At 48.6% G+C, this 24,464-nt stretch overlaps 1 protein-coding gene across 1 annotated transcript in view; it reads left to right on the forward strand.

The window, feature by feature from the left end:
• Positions 1-261: 261 nt before the first annotated feature.
• Positions 262-24,464, forward strand: part of UNC13C (unc-13 homolog C) — a 55,362-nt gene continuing 31,159 nt past the window's right edge. Inside the window, exons 1-8 of the mRNA XM_087703885.1 lie at positions 262-471; positions 3,483-6,620; positions 11,829-11,851; positions 12,407-12,471; positions 14,127-14,205; positions 19,535-19,603; positions 20,146-20,365; positions 21,030-21,257. Coding sequence (XP_087560011.1) covers positions 3,716-6,620; positions 11,829-11,851; positions 12,407-12,471; positions 14,127-14,205; positions 19,535-19,603; positions 20,146-20,365; positions 21,030-21,257 — 3,589 coding nt within the window. The 5' untranslated portion in view covers positions 262-471; positions 3,483-3,715. The remainder of the gene's footprint in view (positions 472-3,482; positions 6,621-11,828; positions 11,852-12,406; positions 12,472-14,126; positions 14,206-19,534; positions 19,604-20,145; positions 20,366-21,029; positions 21,258-24,464) is intronic.

Below are 24,464 nucleotides of genomic sequence, written 5' to 3' on the forward strand. Positions count from 1 at the left end.
AGGCTCGATCGCAGCGAAGCAGCGGGCCTCAGCCGAGCCTTTCCGCGAGCGCGGGAGGAAGAGCGTCGCGTACCGGCTGGAGCAGAGGCGCTTTCCTCTGGAGCTGCGGGCGCGCTGCCCCTGGCGCGGGCGGAGACGAGGCCCCGAGGAGCGGGGGCGGTGCCGGAGAGAAGCGCTCCGCCCACGCCGGGCTCTGCCTCCCGAGCAGCCTCAGCCTCAGCACCAGCAGCGTCGGGAGTCAGCTGGCTCCGCTCTCGGCGCGCGCCGAGGAACCGCCCGCCGGCCGGCGGAGGCAGCTTTGGCGCCGCACTTGGCTCTGCGCTCGCTCGCTCGCTCGCTCGGCGGGCCCACGGGCGGCATCGCTGGCGCCTCTCCTCGCCGCGCCTCTGGCCCGCAACCGTGCCCAGCCGCTTGTATCAGCCCGGCCGAGGCGCTTCGTTTGCCAGGCTCGAAGCCGCCCAAGTTTCCCCGGTAAGTGCCCGCGGGGCCGTCGCGAGAGGCCGGGCGAGGTCCACTTTCCCGGCGCCCGGTCTGCCTGTACAGGTGCTGCCTGCCGGTGCGAGGCCGGGAAGCTGGCGAGGCGCGGAGCCTCTTTGAGGGCGGGAGGCCAGTGGCTGCGGGCCGAGCAAGGAGGCCTCGCGGTGCGAGCGACCCCGCCCCGTGCTGGAGGTTTGGGCGCGCTCGGCGTCTGTCGGCGGATCCCGGGAGGCTGAGGGAGGGCGGCGAGCGAGCGACCGCCGCTGAGGCGCTGGCTCCACCTTCGGAGCTCCCCGCCTCCCTCGGGGCATCGCTGGCGCCCCGCCCCGCTGGACCCCCGAGAGCGGGACCAGGGCGGCGGGAACGGTCACCCCCAGGCCGTCCCGGTTGCTGGCCGGAGGAGGCGGACCGAACGGCGCGGCCCCTTTGCGGCCGAGGCAGGGCTTTCCGAGCCGCGGCTCTGGCCCCGCCGCAGGAAGGAAGCCGAGCGGGGTGGTCGGCGGGGCCGCTTTTCCGCTAGCGCGAAGCTCTGCCCGGAGGCCGTCTCCCCTGCAACAGACGGCGGCGCCAAATGGGCGGAGCGGTGGGGCTGGAGCGGCCTGGGGGGTCCCAGGTTGAGATTCGCTTGGAGGACCGGAACGAAGCGCGGCCGATGGCGGCGAAGAGGGAAGAAATATTTCGCTCTACTCCTTTCGGGTGTTCGTGTCCAGCCCGCAAAAACAAGTCGGGATTAATGCCCTCGGAAGGCGTCCCCGCGTGAAGCGTCCCCCCCTGGGCTCCTTTCCCCGGCGGCCCTCGGGGAAGTCCCCCCTTCCCCCTCCCCAGGTCTTTCCCCTCGCCCGGGCCCTTCTGCGCCGCCCAGAGAAGGACGCGAGGCCGGGCAGGGGAGCGCAGCGCTGAGCCTAGGAAATGTGGTTGAGGCCAAGATGCTGCAAAGGGAGGCAGGTAGAACAACAACTCCCGTGATGCAGCTGCTGGTCTCCGGCCAATCTCTCCTCTTCCTCCTTCCTTGGCAGAGCAGCAGGCAAGGCACGTTGGGCTGCCGGGCGGGCGCGAACCTTCTTCAAACCAGGGAAGGCTTCGGGATGCCTGGCCGTTCTCTGGCGGAGCCTTGGACTTGGGGTCTCCCGCGGGAGGCTTGGGAGGCTCTAGCTTCCGAGCGGCGTTAATCAAAACGGACACGTGACCACGCGCTGTCTTTCGGCCGCCTAGTCCCACCAGTGCCTCTTCACGTGTTGGCTGACCTCAAAAGCCCAGTTTGCTGCTGCTTCTTTTTTTAAAAATTTTTTTGCATTGCAGCTTGTTTCAAATTCGCAAGTGCCTTGCAGGGACTGAAGTGAACTTGGCTGGTGCTGGGCCATCCTGCCTTGACTATCACAACAAGCTTTGTGGGCTACGAGCCCTTTAAAACCATAGCCTGTCCAAAATATGGATAAGGAGCACAGGGCACAAAGGTTGCACAATGGCTGCGCTGAAAGAACCACCCTGTTTACTCTGCAGATCTGCAGAAGAAGATCTTTTGGAGAGGCTTTAATAGCCCAGCCTTGCACTTGGCCAGGGGTTGGGCTAGATGGCCTCTAGGGACATAGTGTTCTGCAATTCTGAGCCCCCATTGTCAGAGAGCCTTCTTTCTGGCAGGAGGAGGGAGAAAAATTCCAGGCTATGGAATACACTGGGAGAATTGAACTTAATTAACTTTGAACTAACTTAATTTAAGTTAAGTTTAATATTTTGGAAATGTAACTATCAACATCACTTCATATAGTTGATTTGCCATATTGGCAAAAATAAAATAGAAATTAGATGTAATTGATATAATAAGAAAATAATAATTTATTGTGCTGTTATGCTCCTCCTTATAATCATATTTTTAGAATGGAAAACAAGCATACTAATTGTACAAAACAAACCATGTTTGTTGGATTTTGTTCTCTGAGTTATAGCAGTTCATTTTTAATACCTTGATAGATTTTTGATTCTAAGAAAAGTCTTGATGGAATTAAGACACACTTTCTATTCTTTTGTATAGTAATCCTCTGTACAGAGAAAATTGTGGTGTTCTGATACTGTAAAAACATTTAATTATTTGTATCCTGCCTGATTGTTTTATATTCACCATTATTTCAAAAAATAATAATAATGCAGGGTCTTTTTCTTTTTACTCTTTTCCCTTCCTGCTCCTCTTCCTCCTTAGGTAGAAGAGGTGTTGAGGAGAACAAATTCCTTCTGCCCTTTCCTTATTTTTTTCCCTTTTTCCTTGATGTCTAGAGCTTTTCTTTCAAATTAACTCTGTGATTACATATTGCATAACAGTCTTTTGCATCGTACCACTTAGGGGGTTGCTATTGGACATTTTCTTCTGTTGGACTTGTTTTAGCAATGCTAAGACAGAATAGGTAGATGTAGAGACGAAGGTATCATCAGATCTGGGTACTTTCTGAATATATGCAAAGTTCTCCTGACTTCTTAGTGATGCAATTAAAAAAAGGCGTAAAGAGCAAATCTTCCTACGTGTGGTCGAAAGGATTACTAGCAAGCAGTCTCTCTCTATGGTCTCTCTCTATGGTCTCTCTCTATGGTCTACATTCAACATTCGACTGATCATCACAAATAGCTTTGAACAAAACATTTCGCATACTTGAGACCCTCTGACCTTAATCTTTCTTTTTACCAATGAATCCTATTTAAGAGGTTCTGTAAAGGTTCTGTTGAGGCGCTCCAATTTGATAAATCACTTATTTAAAAAAATATTTTTTTAACCACAAAACTCACAAAAAACCCACAAAAATTGTTGAACTGTGCATGAAAACAATTTACCTAACTTTCTCTCTTGATCAGTTTTTCTTCTGTAGATAGGAAATGCAGTTTCTCCAAATGTCATAAATTACTTTTTAAATAATTCTATGTATCAAAATGTCAGATGAGCAAGTTTTCCATATTTTTGAGGTGTATAACATTATGAATTTAGTTTGGAAGTCATAGTAACAGTGTTCTTTGCTTTTTAGATGCTGCAGGGAGCAACGGAAAAGAGAACCAGGATTTTTCAGACCTGTGGGATCCTTCCTGAAACTTTTCCTGCCTTTTGACTTGCCAACCATGGTTAACACATAACAGTGTATATTGTCCTGGCTCGTTAAGAGAGCCCTGCCTCATCTTAACGTTGGTTGGAAGCACACAAATGGTTGAATCAAGGAGGAACTGCTGTCTTTGTGGGGAAGGATAAGGGAGCTTGCCTTCCATGGTTTCTGCTCTCCTCCAGAACCTAAACCTTTTTTACATACCCAGGATTTACAAAGGAATGTTTACAAAGAAGTTGGAAAACAATACAAAGAACAAACAAGAGGGCTGTCAAAGCAAAAAGGAATTAAATATTTCCCAAATTGGACAAGTAAAGCTATTCTCAATTAGTTTAAAAAGCACAGTAAAAAAAATAGCTAAGCACACTTCTGTTCGCAATTGGTCAGCTAAAGAGGAGAGAAATAATCAAGAATTTTCTCTGTCTCCAACTTTCAGCTATCGGGCAGCTATTGCGAATGGATTGCAACAGACCGTTTTCTTAAATAAGAATGAAGATCCTTTTCAAGACGTATCTTCTAACGAGAGCTCAGTCTCAGAATTTTTAAGTGAAGCCAAAGACCAAAACAGGAGCAAAGAATACTCATCGCACACAATGCCCATGAGACGCAACAGGAAGAGCGTGAGTAGTCTTGCCCCTTCAGATGGCAGTTCCGAAGGGGACCGCACCCTGCACAGCCTCAAGCTTGGTGCTTTACGGAAGTTGAGGAAATGGAAGAAGAGCCAGGAGTACGTCTCCTCGGACTCCGAGCTCAGCATGTGGAAAAAAACCTGGGGCCTGAGGAGCAAGTCTTTGGACAGAACTGCCCGCCCACCAAAGTCCAGCACCTTGGAAGCAAGCTTCAGCTCCACTGGTTGCATCAATCAGACCCACGATGTGATGGAAATGATATTCAAAGAGCTTCAGGGGATCAGCCAAATAGAAACGGAGCTCTCTGAATTGCGGGGCCACGTCAACGCCCTCAGGGAGTCCATTGATGAGATCTCCAGCAATGTGGAAGTGGTGCAGAATGAAATTGAACAGTTGAGGACTGGATTTGTACAATCACGAAGGGAGACTCGTGATGTATATGATTATATCAAGCAACTCGGGCATGCGGGAAGCAAGACCAGTCTTAGGTTTTTAAATGTGCCAGAGGAGAAGGGTGAGAATGTTGAACATGTAGTGCACAGAATATTAATAGAGAAAATGGGATTCTCGGAGGCTCAAAATTCTGTCAAAATAGAAATTGCCCAGCGACTGGGACAACAGAGAGACTGTCCTAATGCCAAGCCACGGGCCATCCTTGTTTATTTTGAGACATCCCAGCACAGAGACTTGGTTCTGAAAAAGTCTTACAAGCTCAAAGGGACTGGGATTGGGGTTTCAGCTGAAATTCTGCCTCGCGAGCCAAGAGAGCGGAAGCAGAGGAGCCTCCCTTCGTCTCAGACGTACGAGAGCATGGATCTGAAGTGCCTAGCGGCTGATCTCAGAGCCAGAGAGCAGGATTGGGAGTTGCTTGATAACCATGGCAAGGAACTAGAATCTGATATCAGTCGGGACAGGTATGCAAAAATATCCAAATCTGCACCACAGATGAAAAGAAGTTCTGCAAAACACAAGGGCGATGTCCTTAAAAGGGCTCCGGGTGGCAACGCTTTCCCGAGTCAGGGCAGCCCACCGAAGGACATGAAAGCCAGCAGCTCTTCCAACGCGACCTCTCTGTGGCCATCACAGGACGACTTGGCGGCACTAAAGCTCAGTCGTTCAGAGTCTGATTTTTCTAAACTCTGCCAATCTTTTTCTGAAGATTTCTCAGAGAACCAACCCTTCGTCAGAACAAACGGGAGCTCGCTTTTATCTTTCTCTGACCGGGAACTCTGGCAGAGAACACAGGGGGACCCCGCCGCCGAGTGGAGTGGCGACCTGCAGGAGCAGGGTTTTAATCCAGAAGGCCTCCCTCGCAAACTTGAGAGTGAGATGGAGAACACGGAAACCATCGACAGTGGGGTCAGCAATGGGATTGCGTGCGCCTCAGGCGACCGGAGCCATTACAGCAACTCTCAGGTTTCTTTAGAAGACCCGCTTTCGCCGTGGAAAGACTGGAATCAGCTAGACCAGAGCAGAGGCAACGGAGAAGACGCCTCGAGCTACAGACATTTAGATTATAACTTAAATGATTTTTCCCACCAACAGGTAGACCTTGGCCAGTTCTCAGATGCCCGGTATGAGAGAGAAGATTACGATTATGCCCTAGACAGCCGCTGCCTCTCCGGAGGAGGGTCCAGTGCTGAAATGCAGTGGTCCGACCAGCTCTCTGAGCAGCAGGAGGCCAGAGCCAATGCCCTCTTTCCCGCCCAAACCAGGAAGCCTGTGATGTATCGGAGCCAAAGTGAATTGCCCAGCACGGATGCTGACGAAGGGCCTCCCAAGTCTTGGCACAGCCGGCTGAGCATCGACCTTTCAGACAAAACCCTCCACTTTCCCAAATTCGGAAACACCCTGCAACGGGCAAGGTCAGCTTTGGAAGTGGTATGGAATAAGAGCACCCAGAGTTTAAGTGGCTGTGAGGACAGCGGGTCGTCCTTTATGGGGAGATTTCGGACACTGTCTCAATCCACTGCTAATGAGTCAAGCACCACCTTGGATTCTGACCTTTACACAGAGGCATCCTATTACCGAGCTGAAGATGGGGAAGATCCCAGCGAATCCACAGGCGAGCTCGAAACAGATTATGTGGAAGTCATGGAGCAAGTCCTTGCTAAACTGGAGAGCAGAACAAGCGCAACTGAGTTGGAGAAACATGTGCAGGAAGGGGAAGTGGAGGTGGCAGCTGTTGCCCGAGGAGGAGCCTCTCCTGGTGGCAGTTTGGAGGACCAGGTGGCCGATCAGCATGCGTGGGAAGGTGCCGGGGAAGGCACGGTGGTGGGAGAGGAACTAGATGTATGTGAAGACGAAAATAAGAACGTTCCAGTTGTCCCTGCTAAAGCGCCCCTTAAAAAGAAAGGTGTCCCGTCTTTTAAAGAGGCTGCCCTGAGGGCATACAGGAAGCAGATGAGTGAGCTGCAGGAACAGATCCTGGCTGGAGGTAGGCTGGATTGTCATTTTGCTTACAAACAGCAATTAATTAAAAGAAGAAATGTTTCAATTATAGGAGCCCCTTTTTTCAGTTGGAATTCAATGTGTCAGCAGAGAACCACTGTTTATCTCCAACAGAAATTCTGCTGTAGAATCCGTGACTAACGTTGTTGCAAGCCTCATGATCTGAGTTACTGTCAGAGATTTGACGTGTTTTGTCCCACTGAACTAATTAGAGTGAATCAGTTTAAATACAATGCAATTATTATGGCTTGAGGGTAGCACAGATCAAACTCTTAGTTTGTGACCAACTCCAAGATGGGGGATAAATTCACACGTTTTCTTGAGGCTGCAGAGAATATTCTTTGTTTTGAGGATTATTATTATGGCTTAGTTTGATACGACAGGCAATAAATCATGGTTTAGAAATCTTGATGATGTGTATTATTATGTACCAATGCAGCAGATTCAGGTTTCAGATTATATTTAATGGGTGCAAATCTCTGTTAAGTCCTCCACTGCCACCTCTGAGAGACCACCTGGAAAATTCTATGGGAAGTGGTTGATTATCTGGAGCATCTGGGGTGAGGCCTCTTGCTTTGCAAACCCTGCTTTGATGCTGATCTCTACCTTTAATGTGAATATAGGGACACATCCAAAAACTCTTTAATAGTTGGGGGCTAGGTAAGGTTACCTAATGGTCTCAAAACAGTTCTGTACAATTGGCCACGGGATGCTTGCCTGGTGCTGTTTACAGGGCTTTGGACCGGAGTGGTAGCCAGGGTTGTGGACAGGGACTAGAGAAGAAACCATTGTTAAAATTAGGAGTAGTAGACATTATAATAATTACATGGGCTCATCTGCTCCTCTCCAGAAATGGGAGCCAAGTAGACAGAGGCCTCTTTCAATTGGAGGTTTATCCATTGCCAGGATCAGCCCACCTTGCTCCTGTGACAGACAGCCACCTCCGTTTCTCTGGCTGAATCTGGGTGAAGGATGGGTGAAGGGTGGATGCCCAAAGGTAAGCTGAGTGGGGGGCTTCGGATACCCTTGTCCGAAGTATGAGCAGCCAAGGATTGATAACCATCAAGGGCACCAAAGTGCTCCCTTTGGCTGGTTAGGAAGCACCACGTTAGCTATTCCTCCTTGTGGCGTCAGAGAGCAGATTATCCAAGGAATCCAAAGACCTATTTTCTGACAATTTTAATTTGGAGAATTCGCGGCTGATAACTGCACTGTAAATTGAACAGCCAGGAAAGGGCCAGGGAAATGACCCTGCAGAAACTAGGCAGAAACAGTTACAGAAGCAAAAGCATCTATTAAGCTTCAGGAACAGAGAAATCAGCTCAGATTAATTTACTGGGAGGGACAGCCCAGCTCTCGAAGTCTGTCTGTCGGTCTAGCCTATGTCAATAAAGTATCACTCCAGTCAATCCCCTGCTTCCCCCACACCAAACCCACTCTTTGCTGGCTTTAAAGATGCTGCCTCTGTGTAGTGGCGCTTCCTCCCTCTCTGGACCTTGCAAAACTTTGCTGATAACACAATTCAAGAAAGACGGAGCAAGAGAACGGCTGCCTCCCTAGCCGTGCGCTCTGGGCGGTGCTGGCTGCATCCAGCCTGGAGCTATGGAGGGGTTTGCCTACTCAGTCCCAGCTCCTCACAAAAGGAGAGCTCTGCGCTCAGACCCCATCCCCAAAAGCAGCTTCCCCAGGCCCGTGTGTTTCTGCAAAGTACTCCCATGTCTAATCATGATTTCTGGCTGGAAGCTCTGGGCCAGCACGTTTCATGATGGGTCTGAAGCTTTTAGATAAATGCAGCAGCCCCCCCCCACCGTCTCGCCTCCAGGGACTTCCAGTTTAGTGGGATTTCCTCTGTTTAGTCCCATCTGCTTCCTCTAGAAACTGACTGTGTTCTGCAGCATGGTTTTTTTTGTTGATTGATTAATTTGGTTTTTATCCTGACTTTAATTTATTTTATAAGTAACTCAAGGCAGCGAGCATACATAATGCTCCTTCTATTTTCCCTTCAACAACAACCCTGTGAGGTGGGTTGGGCTGAGAGAGAGGGACTTTCCCAAAGTCACCCAGCCGGCTTTCATGGCTAAGTCGGGACCCTCTCCTGGTCTCCAGGCCAGCATCTTCCCCGTAGACTAAACTGGTTCCAGTTCCAGTACAGAAGAAGTTTCATATGGGTGACCTAAAGCAGGAAGAGACTCCATTGTAACCTGGGTTAAGGTTAGGCTCCTACCTGGATGGTGAGGCTGACTATAATCCCTCCGAGTCCATGGGGAGCTCAGGGGCAAAAGGGCATCGTAGGGTGCGTCCTTCAGGGTGGAACTTTTACAGTCCTCCAAGGAAAAGAACGTGGACTTGTGCATGTTCAGAGTCAGACTGCGTGCCTAGATCCTAAACCTGGAATAGTGTGCCATTGAACAAACACTGTGGTTAGGGTGCAGTACTGCAGGCCGCTTCAGCTGACTGCTATCTGCAGTTCGGCAGTTCAAATCTCACCGGCTCAAGGTTGACTCAGCCTTCCATCCTTCCGAGGTGGGTGAAATGAGGACCCAGACTGTGGGGGCAATATATGCTGACTCTGTAAACCGCTTAGAGAGCGGCTGAAAGCCCTATGAAGCGGTATATAAGTCTAACTGCTATTGCTATTCCTACTGTCTTTCGGGCCACTTTCAGGCTGTTTTTGTAATGGTCTCCGTGGGCACAAGCTGGTCTTCACGGGCACTGGAGCACTGGAAAATGGCCTGAAAATGGCCCGGAATACTGCCGTGTTTTTGGCCATTTCCAGGCCATTTTCCGGTGCTGTGGTGCCTGCAAAGACCAATATGGCAGAAACCAGAAGAGCAGCTGGCGACGGTGCGTGTGCCCTCTGGGAGGGCTCTGCGTGCCACCTCTGGCATGCATGCCATAGGTTCACCGTCACAGGTCTAGAGGCTTAGCAAAGCCAGAGCATTATGCAGAGTACAGAGAGTTCTGCCCTGTGCCCAGGAGCCAAAGAACTGAAACACCACAATTGGTAGAAACTTGCAAAGTGGGGAAAGATGAAAGTAATATAGTATGTGTGTGCTTATTATTTATTCTTAGGCCTAGTTGTATCAAGGAATGGGGTGAGATAGAGCATGATTCCACCGAAAAATGGTTCGAATTCATAGAATAATATAGTGCAACATTTAGCTGGGAGAGTCCAACGAAGAATTGACAGGCAAGCAGGAGTCATCTGGATCTGCCTATGTGCCATTAAAAACTCCCTCCACTGGCCACAGTTGGTTCTTCTTAGGCAAAAAGTACACAAGATCTAGTGAGTTTCGAAATGGTGAAGGGTTTTTTGCCCCCCCTCCCCCCGGATTTATTTGGTTTGTTGCTTTCTCTGATGGCCTATTTCCGATCTCTATCCCAGCGGCTCTTCCTAAGGGTTTGGGCCATCTCTGCCATGGGCAGCAGAGGGGTCTCCTTGGCAGGTGGCCTTTGCTCTGGGGAGCCAGTGGTGGAGAAGTCAGCAAAGACTTTTCTTCTCAAAGAAACACTGGATGAAGAATAAGGATAGTCCCTGATGGGGCGCCTAGAAACTGAGATGAGGACCCAACAATGTGACCCCCCCCTGTGACAGATAGTGCTGACTAATCCTCAGTGTTTACAACTCTACATCCTCGCATGAAACTTCACATAGTTCAGTGTGCAAGATCTGGAGCTTCTCACCTGGCTTATTTCTTTCCGCTGTGATTGAGAGCAGGACCAAGCCTGGCAGAGGACAGAGGCAGGAAATCCCCAGTCTTGGGGGAACAAATGGTGGAAACCTGTAGCCCTTTGCCTCAGTGCAATGTAATCTGCCAAGGCTCCTTTTCCTGCCCCCCAACGTGACCCGCTACTTGCAATTTCTCTTCTCTTCTGTCAACCAGCTATGATTTTGCTCTGGTCTTCTCTGGATCAGGCCATTGCTATTCATTTGCTACGCGCCATAATCCTCTCAATTGGGCACAGAACATTAGATGCTTTTGCCTGCTGCTAGTAAGATAATATCCTCCAGGCAAACTCTGCATTGGACTAATGACTTTAGAATAATTTAGTGCCACCATCCTGGGGCTGTGGCAACAGCTGTCCAGGCAGGCAAATCCAGAGAGTCAGTGACTGGGTCCTTCCTTGGTTTCCTGAGGTCACAGGAATTGTTTGGATGGGATTCAATACCTCTCTTCTGGGCCACCACAGTGCTTGCTGCGTCTCCTGACCAAGAAGGTCCTTTATTTACAAGGTAGACAGGAAATGTTTCCTGGCCCCAAATGTGTAAGACAAGGGCTATGTGGAGAGCTGGCTGGCGAGGACAAACACGCTGGGAAGAGAGCAGCTGACTTCAGCACCATCCCCCGGGGTGGGGGGCGTCTTGGCCCTGTCACTAGTTCCAAGCTACTAGCTCTTTTCACAGAAGTCTTCCTGGTTGCTGCTCTGTGCCTTTTTGGGATACACCCTTGGTTAAAATAATTTATAGCTCCCTAGATGTCTGGATACAGGAGGTTTTAATTCCTATGGCTGCAAAAGATTTGGTCAATGCAGCAGCATTCATAACAAGACGTTTGCTGAAGGATCCACCGCGTTCACAGGGGAAATTATTACGTTCTGCCTCATTTCATTCTGCCTTCCTCTGTTTAATTGAGCGATCAAAATTGAGTAGATTTGTTTTTCTGGCCAAGAAAAAGACACAATACTTGTTTCTGATTTACAAGAAAAGAAAGGCTCCTGTATTAATTACTGTCCTTCGTTAGACTGTATGATGTCAAGGCAGAGTCATGCCGAAGACTTGCTGCTTTTACTGCTAGTTACAGAGATCAAGCATTTTTTATTTTTATTTTATGTTTCCCTTCCAGTAATTCCTTCTTGGCCTGGGAGGCAGGAGAGGGACTCTTTTTATTTCAGCTTGAAATAAAGGGCCACCCTCCCCCCCCCCCGTGCCCTCTTACAAAGTGGCTGTCGGTTGACTCTCTGAACACCGTTGAATGCCTTAGGAAGAGGCCTAATACGCTAGCTCTTCAGGTGCCAGCTGTAACCTCCCCCTACCAGGCAGAAGGAAGTGGGAAAGCAGGTCCCAACCTGGTTTAGCATCTGCGTATGAGGAGCCTCCTGGCCAGGCTCTAGGTAGGATTGCAATATTCACTATGCGCATTTCTTGGAGACTTTGTGTCTAATTTTTATTCCCCTCTTCCCAATTCTTTTTCAGATAGCAGTTCTGTGGATGAAAAGGTTCCAAATTTGCATCTTTCCTTAAAGGGTGCTGTCTTTTGTGGGCGTGTGGTTGTGGCTCAGTCGACCTGTTTGGTCTTTTAATTTGAGTTGTGAGATGCGCATGCCCCCTCCCCCCAGCTTTCCATGCTTCTGTCTTCCTCTTTCTCCGTTGATGTGTCCAGATGCCTCCCATTGACATGCAGACCGAGTCCTCACTGTTGTGGTTTTCTGACTCATAAGTTGTGCCAGCTTAGGGATCTGCTTTTGCCAAACCCAGGTTTCCTGTTTTGCACCCTGGGACCAGCGCACCCACTGACCAACTGCCGCTTGTACTCCAGGGTTAAAGGGGAGCCGCCTGCAGGGGAGGGGTGCACAAGCCAGATTTCCTCCTCAAGGCTGAATGTTCCTCTGTTGTCTTTTCAAACAAGACGGATCTTAGCTTTGGCGTGGTGGAGCTGGCCCTGCTTCGCATTTGTGTTTCCGTCCTCGGTGTTGTTCTGTATATGGCCCCTCTCTGCTTGCTCCCTGCCAGCACTTGCCCAGAGGCTGAGCTGTCCCTTCTTTTCTTTCAAGGCTCCTCCTACTGTCAGTGGACGCTCCTTGGAAGCTTCCAAACTTGCCATCCAAGGTTTTTCTGGGTAAGTACCTGCAGATCCCTGTCTGAAAAAAAAACCTGCATTGGAAGACGCCAATGTTCTTTGGAGGTAACACCAATGGCAGCCCCAGCCTACGTGCATCTCAACAAGGCGGGAGGAGAAATGATGTGGCAGAGAGGATGCTCAGGTGACTTAGGAGAGACTTGGTTAAAGTTGAGGGGATTTGAGAGGAAGCTCAGGACAAACCCAGACTGGAGGCATGGGGAGGCAAAGCCAGTGAATTGCCTTGTTTTGCAAGGACTACTTTGTCTCCCTAAAAGTTTGTCCTACATGCAGCCGCTGGGGATCTGACCCTTCCTCTGAATCTCCTTGCTCCAGCTATGCATATCCAGTTGCCTGGAATGTTGTCAGAGTTGCCACCAGTTAACTAGACTCCATTTCCAGTTTTTCTTTACCACGATATCTCCAACTTAAGTGCCAGAAGAGATCCGTTGCCTGCTGGTCCTGCTGAACAAAACTTTCCCCTTTCTATTCAGGCTGTTCTCTGAATAGCCCACTAGGTTTCCAATCAGTCGAATTCTGCCTTGATCAGCTTTGAGGTCCTCCATTGTTTTCGACATTCTGGAAGAGTTTTGTGATATGCACTGTGTGTGTGTGTGTGTGTGTGTGTGTGTGTGTGTGTGTGTGTGTGTGTGTGTGTGTGTCTGGTCATTTCGTTACTCCTCTCTGATCTCTGTGTGCCGGTCATTTCTTTTCTGTTTATAGAGGTTTTTATTATTATTCCTCATCACGAAATCAGCCGGTTGTTTATATGGGATTTGGCATTATCGAGTCCTTCCCAAGTACTTGGGATAGTCAGATGTTGATAATATTATTAATCATCACATTCAGCCAGATGTTCAGACTGGGTTTGGCATTTTTGTCTACCTAGTGAGTCCTTACCAAGGATTACCAGGGATGGGCAAGCCTGGATGTTTGATGGTGTTACAGATATTGTGGCAGGGTGGAAGCTGTTCTAAGTGCTGCTGCTACTACTACTACTACTACTGCTACTGCTGCTACTATATTTATTTAATTCATTAAGTATGAAACTCAGTCAATGGAACATTCAAAAACACATCGCAAATACATTGACTGGTGCTAATGATTGATACAGTTGCTGCCAGAGTCCGAGGTATCAACCTAGTAGCTTCTTAAGATGTACAATGTTCCGAGTAGTGCAGTTTTTTGCAGTTCCGCTGGTGTTATTGCAGGAAGTTGCAATTTCTTGATGTATCTTACAATTATTTATTTATTTATTTATTTATCATCATCATTATTTTTCATTACACTGTGCAGAGCAATGTCAAATCTACAGCAATGTATCTCCTTCAGCCTCTAATTGGGTGCAAGAGAAAGCACCCCAGAGTTTTCCTGGGAAAATGACTATGGAAGAGGCTGAATAGCTCATTGGCAGAACCACTTTGGAAGAAGCATAAAACCAATGGCAGTGTATGAACTGTCCCTGTGGGCCTTTGGAGCTCAAAAGCCAGGGTACTCTTATTCCCAAAGTTCTGGGGTTTTTTAAAGGTTTCCCAAAAGGTCTCAGGGGACTGTAGGAGTTTATGACTTTTAACACTGATGTGGTTTTCTCCCATTTGAGCCATGCGCCATCTTGGTATGTTCCATGCATCCACCCCACTTTCTCACCTTTTCAGTCCTGGGAGTGCTCTATACGGGATCGATAGCATGCCAGACCTGCGACGGAAGAACACATTCCCTGTCATCCGAGATGTGGTGAGTTACTGTCAGCACTAATGCAGTCATGCTCTGTGTAATGCCCAGTCTGCCTGCTTCAACCACTAAGCGCGGCTGTTCTCTGCTCACCAACCAGGGAGAGGAGCTGGGCTCTGGGAAGAGGGAGCCTGCTTCTAGCGGCAGGGCCAGCAGGTCTCGGCCTCAGCTCTGTCCCGTCGACTCCTTGGGAAGAGCCAGTGGCCAGAGCTGCCATACTAGCCAGGCCGGGACTGGCAGATGACAAGCGAGGCATCCCTAGGGAACGGAATTGGTCATTCTTGCATGTTTAGTTAAAGGCCCGCAGAGGCCTCTGGGCTTTGTGGTTGGTTCTGACAGGTGGCTGCAGAGGTACAGGTAGCCCTTACCTAGAGAGCACATGGAGACGAGAATGGGTTAGGGTAGGGTAGGGTCATAAGTCATTATGGTCATAAGTCAGTACAAGAACCTGATTGTATGACCATTCATGCAGTAGTCATTAAGCTGCATTCATGAAGCAGATTCAGCTCCCCTAATGGTGTTTTTTTGCCAGAAAGCGGCAAAAATATTGCAAATTGTGATCATGTGACTGCAGAATGTGGCAACTGAGCGTAAACTCAAGCATCCAAATTGTAATCAGTTTGCGACAGTTTGTGACAGTCATAAGTGCAAATGTAACTTGTAAGAGACTTTTGTGGAGTCATTGTGAATTTTGGTCTATCATTTAAAAAATGGATGTCAGTCAAGGCCTACTTGTGATTTATTTCATTTTGTTTGGAAAAAAATGGATTTTACCATCTTGATCAATATTTCCCAATTTTTTAAAAAAAATATTATCCATCTTTTTCCGTTAGAGACTATTTTAGCCTAAAACATTATGTTCAGTGAATTTAAGTAGTGCTCACAGGGAAAAATATGAGGTATCTAAGAGATTTCTTATACATTGTGGATCAGTTTAGTTACCCATTTGAATGTTTCCAAGGTGTGAAAATAAGGCAGGGTTTAGCAGTGGTATCTCTGCAGCCTTGATGGATGTAGAAATGTTAATCATTGCATGTCATTGTCCTTACAACATCTGACTATTAATGCTTTTCCTAATTCTTTCTCATCAATGCTGGATTTTCCAGGCAATGGTAAGTGGTTTTATTGCTTGAGGCATTCCTGTATGGCATTTCTCAGAAGGTTCTATCCCACAGCAGTTGTTCCTTGTAAATTAGACGTTTTCCGCAATAATGCTTTGAGGCCAAATTGAGTTTAAGATGTTAAAATCTGCCTTAAAAACGATTTGTCTCAGCCCTAAAAACAGCTTAGGCCCACCCAGAAGCTGGCTGGTTGCAGGTGCATCTCAGAGATCAGCCTTCATCCTTGCAGGGGTCCAGGTGGAGCCCCTGGCCTGCTGCTGGACCAGGGAGGGCTGAGTTAGCTGCAGCTAAGGCGGACACAAGAGTGACCCTGGGATCCCTGTGGGGATCTGTTTTAGGGGCAGGATCATTTGAAGGAATGACTGGTGAGCTGCTCAACAGGACTGTGGATGCTATTAAAGGGGGTGGGGGGGGGTCTGATTAATGCTCAGGGTGACAGAATAAGACCTGTGACTCGGGACTGCGAAAAAATAAACAGCCAGTCCCAATTGACAAACACGCACTTCTTGCTGGTATCAGCCTTGCTTGCTGGAGTCAGGTTGGATGAACCGACTGAAGAGCTTATTGGACTGGTTTTCCCCAGAAATTGCAGGGGATTTTCCGCCTGATCCTTTCAAGGTTTTCCAAACATGGGGGGGGGGGAAGGGGGACAGCAGACAGGGTTAGGAAAATTTAATTTTGCAAGGGGGGGGGGACAACAGAATTCCCCTCAGCAGAGTGGGCTGCTGGTGGACTCCAAACGTTTTGCTTAAGATTAGCAAGCTTCCCATGAAGTTACTGCTGCTAGAGACAACGGCATCTTTCCCCGTTTTCCGGGCCATCTTGCTATATTTACTCCTTGCCATGATAGAGAACCATTTTATGGTTAGGTTTTCTGACGGATGGAGATGGGTGTGTTATGAGGAGAAATATATTTATTATTCATTAGTAAAGTAAAAGATAAATGGCTTTCAATTCTGAGCAACTTGTGCCTATGCAAGACGTTCTTGGAAGATCAGCTGACTTTCCCAGTGATGGGATTCAAATGTTTTTACTACCGGTTCTGGGGGTATGATTTTAGCACCTGTGCGCGTGGCAGGGAAAGGATACTGCACAATCCCCATTCCCTCCGAAACCCCACTAACCTGCTTTCCAGCTCCCTTCTCCTGTTCAGGGCCACAAAAGAAGCTCCTCAGCGGGAAGGTTGGGAGGCAGTGGGGGCGGGGCCAGCCTATTTGCCGGTTCTCCGAACGACTCAAAATTTCAGCTACCGGTTCTCCAGAACCATTCAGAACTGGCTGAATACCACTCTGGACTTTCCCTGAGACTGAAGACTCGGTAGAAACCCAGAACTCGAGTTGCCGGTTTCCCACTAATGGTACTTGGGGGGGGGGTGTGTGAAACCTGGCCAGGCCAGAGCAGGCAGCTGGGGTGGTAGTGCTTGCTGGCCAGCTTGCCTTTCCTCCCCTCCGCAGACTCTTAACAGCCAGAAGGACCCAGAGGTGCCCTGTGTAGCTCCCTGGGGCAGGAAGCCCTCCTGCTTGGGCCCAGACTGCCAACCTTCTACCATCCCTCCTGGGCACTGCCGTTTGCAGAAAGGCAGGGGGAGATGTGCTGAGACACCCTTCGGAAGCTTTGGGGGACGGCCTTTGCATTTCAGTCCCCCCCCCCATGGGCCAGGGTGGCAGCCTCAGGCCTTTGTCTGTGCTTGGACAAAAGTGGGCTCTCCTCCACCGCTAGCCTTGGCAGACCATTAATCACGAAGCCCCACGACTTTCCCGTTAGCTCCTTGCAGTGGCCAGATAAGCAGCAGCAAAGTGGGGTCAACTTGGTGCAATATTCAAGGTGGAGGAGGAGGAGGAGGAGTGGGCGCCACCGTTTCCCTCGTCAGAGAGGTGATTATTATTAATCATAATCCAAGCCCATAAATGGTTGGCTTTGGAAACAGTTTATTTATTTCATTTATATGCCTGCTTGTAATCAGGTTGGGGTGCATCCTATGTAAACGTATATAGCTTTTTGCAGAGTTTTTGCAGAGACTCGAACATAGCTGTTGTAATGAGTTAAGTCTTAAGAGATTGAAACATCTTCTGATAAATTAAGTTGCCAGTGACAGAAGATAAGGATTTGTTGGATCCTTGACTCTCGGTAGAATAAAATTCCCAGCAGATGCCAAGATAATTTGAAGTACCCCTAATGAAAAACTGATCCGATTTTCTGAGGCAGAGAGATGTACAGATGATCTCTCGATAATGTCACTTTTTTCTCCTTTTATTCTTGCCCAACGTGAATTCTGTAATTCTGTGCAAATGTACATTTTCTTTACATGGGGTGCAAGCTCTCTGCTTTTCTGCTGTTCCTTTTGAACAAACTGGAGACTTTCAGTGCTCTGTGCCAGTCACAGACATTATCCCACTGAGTTTCAGCACTGCCTGCCATGTCACATTTGTCTCCCTGGGGGAAAGTTTTTTCTTCATTTTCTTTCCAGTGTGCATTGATGTGTACACATCACCCAACCCTCCTAGCCTCTGTTGGAGTTTTCAGTCATGTTTTGGAGTCCTTTCCACACCTTTGTGTTCTGCTGTCTTGGCTCTGGTCCTTGGCTGAAAAATGGAAAGTGACAAGCAAACAGAAATATTCATAATTAATCGTTAGCAAGGGGAATTCATTATGTTAGCACCACAAACCAGCTAAATTGCCAAGAATTTGTAAAGAAAAGCTTGTGGGATTAATTTATTAACCAGATTGCTACAATAATGTAGTAAATCAAATAACGACATGCCAGTGATTTGTTCTTACTTCACCTCATAATTATGTGTAGAGTTAATCATGTGTGATAGAAAACTCAGCTAAGAACCCAACAATAATTTATTAAAGCTGGCAGGTTGACAGTGAGTCACTGGTCTTCTGCGGTTGATGCTGAAGAATTCAGAGACTGGTCATCCCAGGTTTAAGAGACGGGAGGTGAACCTGCTATTCATTTGGCCACTGAGAAGGAACTGTTTTACAACAGAGAGCTTCCAGGGTGTTGAGATTCCTGAATGCCGTCAATCAAATTGATGGTTATTCTCACAGTCTGGCCCTGCATTGCAATCTGAAAAGGAGAGGTGTGAACACTCCTGTTGTTAGTGTCATGGGTAATGTGGCTGTTGTTGAAGATGTCAAACAGAAATGGGTGTTAGGGGGCAGCCTCCAAGAGAGCGGCTGTCAGTCAGAGTCAAGGGCATTCTAGGTCTTGCCTTTCCCTCCCTCACATGGTTCCCAAAGTGTTTCCTTTGGGAATCCATCCCATCTGAATTAATGGCGTGGAGGAAAAGACCCACTCAAGACTGTTTATTTGTTTTTGGTATTAACTTTTCTGTCAATAATAAAAGTAAAACAAATGCTACCTGATACGTTTTGTCAGCAGCTTGTTATCTATTTGTAATAAAACCTGAACATTTTAAATGAAATTGATTTAATATATTTATATCTATTGTGTTGTCCAAATAAAATATATTTTCAATCTTTTGTACTAAACATACTCGAGTATTCATCATACTTAGGAGGCCCAGTATTCAAATTATACATCACAGATTTTATAAATATGTGAAGTGACTTAGTATCTGTGAAAGGTACTAAAATAACGTTTAAAGGATTCAATGTCAATGTTTCTCAAAAATGCTGGGTTTCCTGCTGCTTTGCAGTTTTGTTCCTGCGTTAGTGGTTATGTTTCATGGAGGCAGGAAGTTTAGAAGGGTCTCCTCTTTGGTACTTTCCAACCGTTACCTTGGTTGCTGAAAAGCTGCTTCAGGGGAGGAGCAGCTGAGCAGGGCACCCGTCCTCCAGGGAGATGCCATCCCAGGCAAAGGCCAGAGAGGCCTTTGGTTCTGACAGCTAGCTGCACCTGGGCTAAGCATTGCATCTAGGTGGGGAAGCTGCCAGGCTCAAGTTGGCTAAAACAACCGCTTCTGCCTGGGTTCATTGGAGCGACAGGGTTCCCACTCCACTTTGGCTTTAACAGTTTTTAGACTTCTCCTGGGATTTTGAGGTGGTCAAGAGAGGGGCGTGAGGCAGCCTTTAGGAGGACTCTTGCCCAGGGTTCCTGGCGGGACCTTCTATGTGATCCAGGGCTCAGGGACCATAACAAACTTTGGACAGGATTTTGAGAGCAGCCACCTGCTTTTGTTCTAGGCTGCTGTTTCCTTTGTTCCCTGCCCCTCTTTACTCCCTGTGTCTTTTGCCTTTAACAGACACTGGCTGCCCGAAAGCCGGGGGTCTCACTGGCCACACTTGTCCGGACATCCCTGAATAATGAGATGGTAAGAGCAAGAAAGGAGCCTCTTTCCGAGACCTCCACCTCCAGTGCTGGGCTTTGGGTGGGAGACCTGCCTTACCGTATAGGGGTGAAAAGAAGCTGGCCTTGAACTGAAGAACCTCCCCCCCCCCCCCACACACAAAGGACGGACAGGTAGAAAATCAACCCAACACCAGTGCTGTGCTGTGCTTCCTTGCCTGCCGCAATGTGGAAGCCACTTTGGGCTGAAATGAGTCCTAGATTCCCCTTTCTGCTATCAGAGTGTGTGCTTATGCACTGGGGACAAAGTCCTTGTGTGTCCTATTATACCTGGCCAATAAAGAAGAAAGCATCGCAACACATTGTGTGTGTACGTGTGTGGTGGGGGTTTCATTTACATGTATGTACAGCTGGCTGAAGTCACACTCAAAAGATGGGCGAGGGCAGGGAAAATTAATTAAATCAGTAACAACCGATTGAGAACGGCTGTTTTCTCTCCTTTCCTTCGGAGAGGGAGGCACATCCTTCCCCTTGCACCATCCTATGACGCTGGTGTTCTTCCCACAGAAACTGCACGTTTTCAAAAAGACTCTGCAGGCGCTCATCTACCCCATGTCCTTGACCACCCCGCACTACTTCGAAGTGTGGACAGCCACAGCCCCCACCTACTGCTACGAGTGCGAAGGGCTGCTCTGGGGCATTGCCCGGCAGGGAATGAGATGCAGCGAGTGTGGGGTGAAATGCCACGAGAAGTGCCAAGACCTCCTCAATGCCGACTGCCTTCAGAGTGAGTCTTGGGTGGGCCCTCTTCCTTTCTAGTGGGCATTCTGGGGTGGGAAAAGAGGCCACAGGCAGCCTTTGTTAGGGTTAACTGGTACTGTGGGGGCCGCTGGCCCTTCACCGCTGCCTCTACCAGCTCCAGGATTTACTCACTTTGTTGATTGTTTGGTTCACGAAACAATTGACCCACCAGCTGGGTTAGCCCAAGAGAGTCAGCAAAGGGGTCACCTCCTTTGTGGTTTGGTGGGTCAGGCACCCTCCACCTTTAATTGTGTCCCTCCCCCCCCCCCCGATTATGGCCATCGCTTCCTGCAGGATCTGGTTAGATCAAGTCAAAGCCCAGTAGATGTCATGGACTCCCTGAGCCTCAGTGAAGTCAGGCCTCAGTACTCCCCTGCCCCACGTGTGGCCAAGCCAAAACAGGAGGGGCTTTAAAGTTCTTCCACTTGGGTTTTTCTTGGGGTTCCTTGGCCTGCAGTAACGGCATTTCACGGGGATATTTGCTGTATTTGGTGAACAAGGAACCAGGCCGCTACAATCCAAGGAGGGAATGGGCCACCTGCTTCTGAGGTCTCAGGAACCCTTCCCAATGACCGGATCAATGAATTATTGCATGTAATATGATGATGATGGTGGTGGTGGTGATGATGATGGTGGTGGTATTCCCTCAGGGGCAGCAGAGAAGAGCTCAAAGCACGGGGCTGAAGATAAGACCCAGAGCATCATTACAGCCATGAAGGAGCAGATGACAATTCGGGAGAAAAACAGGCCGGAGGTCTTTCACCTGATCCGGGAGGTGTTCCAGGTTTCAAAGGAAGAATTCTCAAAGCACACAAAGGCAGCCAGACAGAGCGTCCTGGATGGCACCTCCAAGTGGTCAGCAAAAATAACCATCACAGGTGTGATACGTTTCCTGGCTTTTCTCTCTTTTTGTGTCCTTTTTGTCCAGCAACCTAACTTGTGGCCTGTAAATGAAAACAAGAGTGTTGCATTGTGAGAAAAGGCTGTTTTGCTGGATTCCAGGAGGAGGTTGAATTGGCTCCAGCTGAGCTTCTCTCTTGTGTCCTGGGCTGAGCCTAGGAAGAGTCCTCTGGTGGGGTTGAGTAGTGGATCAGCCTGCCCAGGGCAGATGGATAGTCCCTTCCCTGGAGGGGCTTACTTGGACTGGAAGCACCCTCGTCCCCCCCCCCACCCATTGGGCAGAGGTTCATGGATTCCCCCCCTGGCCCAGGGGATGGGCCAGATGTCCTCTTTGGACCTTTCCAGCTCACGTGTACTGCATTCATGGTGAAATGGCAACCTTTCTATCAGATAAATCAATTGGCTGCTTAGAAATTTGTTTATGCAGAGCAGACTCACAGGGGAGAATGGAAATACGCCAGGGGCTTTGGCTGAATCTCCCCTTGCTGTCGGTATCTGATTCTGACATCCCATAATTCAAATTTGCTATCACCACCACTGGCAGGAAAAGTTGTGCTAAATCAAAATATCTTCTCTTTTCATTATGGCATTTCCTGTATATTCCACCTATCATCATAATATCTTTTTATCTGTAATTTGACTTTATGGGAAGAAATGCTCCGTTGTCTGCAACCGAATGTAAGGTATGAGGGATACGTCTCTCCTGCAGAAACCACGTTAACCTTACGCTTATGATCATTCTGCATAACCACATTGGCAGAAAGTTAATAGCTGGTGGATTTTTTTACTTATTTATGCAAACCTGTTTTGTTGCTCAGTTGTGAAACTATGCAAATCCTTAATGAAGCATATAAGAATCTGCAGCAGGAAATGTATCCAGAGGTTTACACAAAAGAATGCTGTGGAAGTGGACATGCTCTATTGTAGTCATGGCGAATATAGGCAGTGGCTGCCGTAGAGTCCAATGGATTTTGGTTGTAGGATGGATGGATCTGGCAGGAAGACGGGCAAGGCCCAGGAGGCTCTCACAGCCCAAACTGGGAGGAGGGAAAGCTGCCTCATTTGGCTTCTTTGGGTCCATGGAATCCTGGCATTGGGAGGGATCCGTCTCAGAGGCCCAAAGCAACGGCTGCCCAACCAGAGACACCTTTTCAGTAGTGGCACCAAAGCACCCAGCAGAGGAAAAGGTGCTCTGCCCAAAGCAGAGAGTCAGCTGATTGCCATGGAGCCTTTCATGGGGGGAATTTTGTAGGCATGGGAGGAGATGAGTCCTAGAGCTGAGCTGCCCCTTATTCCGGCCAAGCTCCAGGGCTTGGTAAGAAGGAACAGAACGCTGAAAGAGAAGTCGGCTCCCAGCCTGACCAGGCAGGAAACACAGCCAGATAAGAAGTGAATTCTACTTTGTTGTAAAGCTACATTGACAGACTTTTGCAAGTCCGAAAGTGCCATTCTCTTGGCGTCACCTTTGCAGCCTGGGAACATAAAGAGAGAATCCCCTGGGAACCTCTTGCTCGGCTCCTTGTGCAGCTGTGGGCTCCCTCTCATCTGGCCGCCTGGTGCCCGCTCTGCCAAGGTCGTTGCATCACAGGCTGTTCAGGCTGCAGGGCCTTCGCTCATACGCTTGGATGAAACTATGATCTTGATAGGAAGCGGCGCTTTCTGTCCCGGACAAGAGCAGACCTTCAGCTGGCAAAATGAAAAACCAGAATCCTACCCGGCCGGGTCTCATCTCCTTGGCCGGGGAGCCTCTTTCAGCTGCTGTGCTCCGGGCTCCCTTCCTGCTCCAGGAGGGCTGTTCGTTCAACAGTTTAAAGCGATCCTGGTCTTCCAGGTCCAAGTGGAGCTTGGGGCAATGGGGCACATGGTGAGCCAACACTTCTCCGAGCAGGCATCCAATCAGCTCACTGCCCTACCAGGAGCTCTCAAAATGCAGCTATCCTGTAGCTGCCTGGATGCCGTAAATAACACAGGCAACATTAATATTAGACATTGAGAGGAAGGGAGAGAGAGACAGGTGTGACTGGGATGCAGCTCTGGCTTTCAGTGGCCTCAGCTTGCTGCTGGCTGAGCGTTTTTGTCATGAATTATGATGGAAGAAGCAGCTGACAAGTATTTATATTTATAGAAGCATAAGCATGAGCACCAGCTAGCATAAATTCTGGTCTCTGCAATGGGAGAGTTTTCAGTGGGGCTTGTAAATGGGAGAAATGGGATCTGGAATCTGTGCTCCAGGGCAAAAGATGCCGTTTCCTCCTGAGATATTTGAAAGGTTCACTGGGATAGGAGGGGCAGAGAACATCCTGTGGGTTTCACTTATCCCACCTTCCTTAGGGGCAAAGGAGGGTTTTCCAACTGAAGGCTTTCTGTGGGTAATCATCCATCCCAGCTGGAAGGACTGGTGGGAGGTGGGTGGAGAGGTACCTATTCCTTTCCTTGTACCTGAGGTTCCCCAACTTCAGCATCTGCTTTGCTGGTTTCAGGCTGTATTGTCCATTTTGAGCCTAAAACTTATCTGCTTCTCTGAGTTTTCTAAATTGTTTTTATAGCCAGGCCCACGTTTATCTCTATCATGCTTGATGCATATAGGACATATTTCTTCTTGCACGGGCAGTTGCAGTTGTAGTTGACTTCATTTGGATGCCGCCCTATTCCCCAGGGACTCAGGGCGGCTAGCAACCAAGGGGGGAAGGGGATACAGATAGGAAAATAAAAACAAACAAATTAAAACGACAAACAAATTAAAATACACAACAGTCGTGACATTAAAGTGGGGCTGGAAATTCATCAGCCCCAGGCCTGCCGGAACAACCAGGTCTTCGTGGCTTTGCGGAAAGCTGAAAGGGCGGTGAGGGTCCGGATCTCAACGGGGAGATCGTTCCAGTTTCCACCAGGGGTAAAAGGAAACCAAGCCAAAATGCCTTCTGTGCTCATAGAAATCCAGCTGATGCAGATCTAGACCTGAGGCCACAATAAATAAAGCCTCTCCAGGTCAAAAGAGCAGTTTTGGGAACCTTTGGTCTCCTCTGGCTCCGTTCGGATCTTCCCAGCTCTTGGTGGAGATCCCAATCGAATCTCCTTGCTTTCCTTCAGTAAGAAGACGGGAGCTCTGCCCCCCTTGGGCTCAGAAGACACCAAAAGGAAGAGGAAGAAGGAGTCCAAGCAATCTGCAGTTCTCAAATTTTATG

Source organism: Thamnophis sirtalis, unplaced genomic scaffold, assembly GCF_051295495.1.
Source record: "Thamnophis sirtalis isolate CommonGarterSnake01/CBP01778 unplaced genomic scaffold, rThaSir2_p1.2 scaffold_2, whole genome shotgun sequence".
Classification (NCBI taxonomy): domain Eukaryota; kingdom Metazoa; phylum Chordata; class Lepidosauria; order Squamata; family Natricidae; genus Thamnophis; species Thamnophis sirtalis.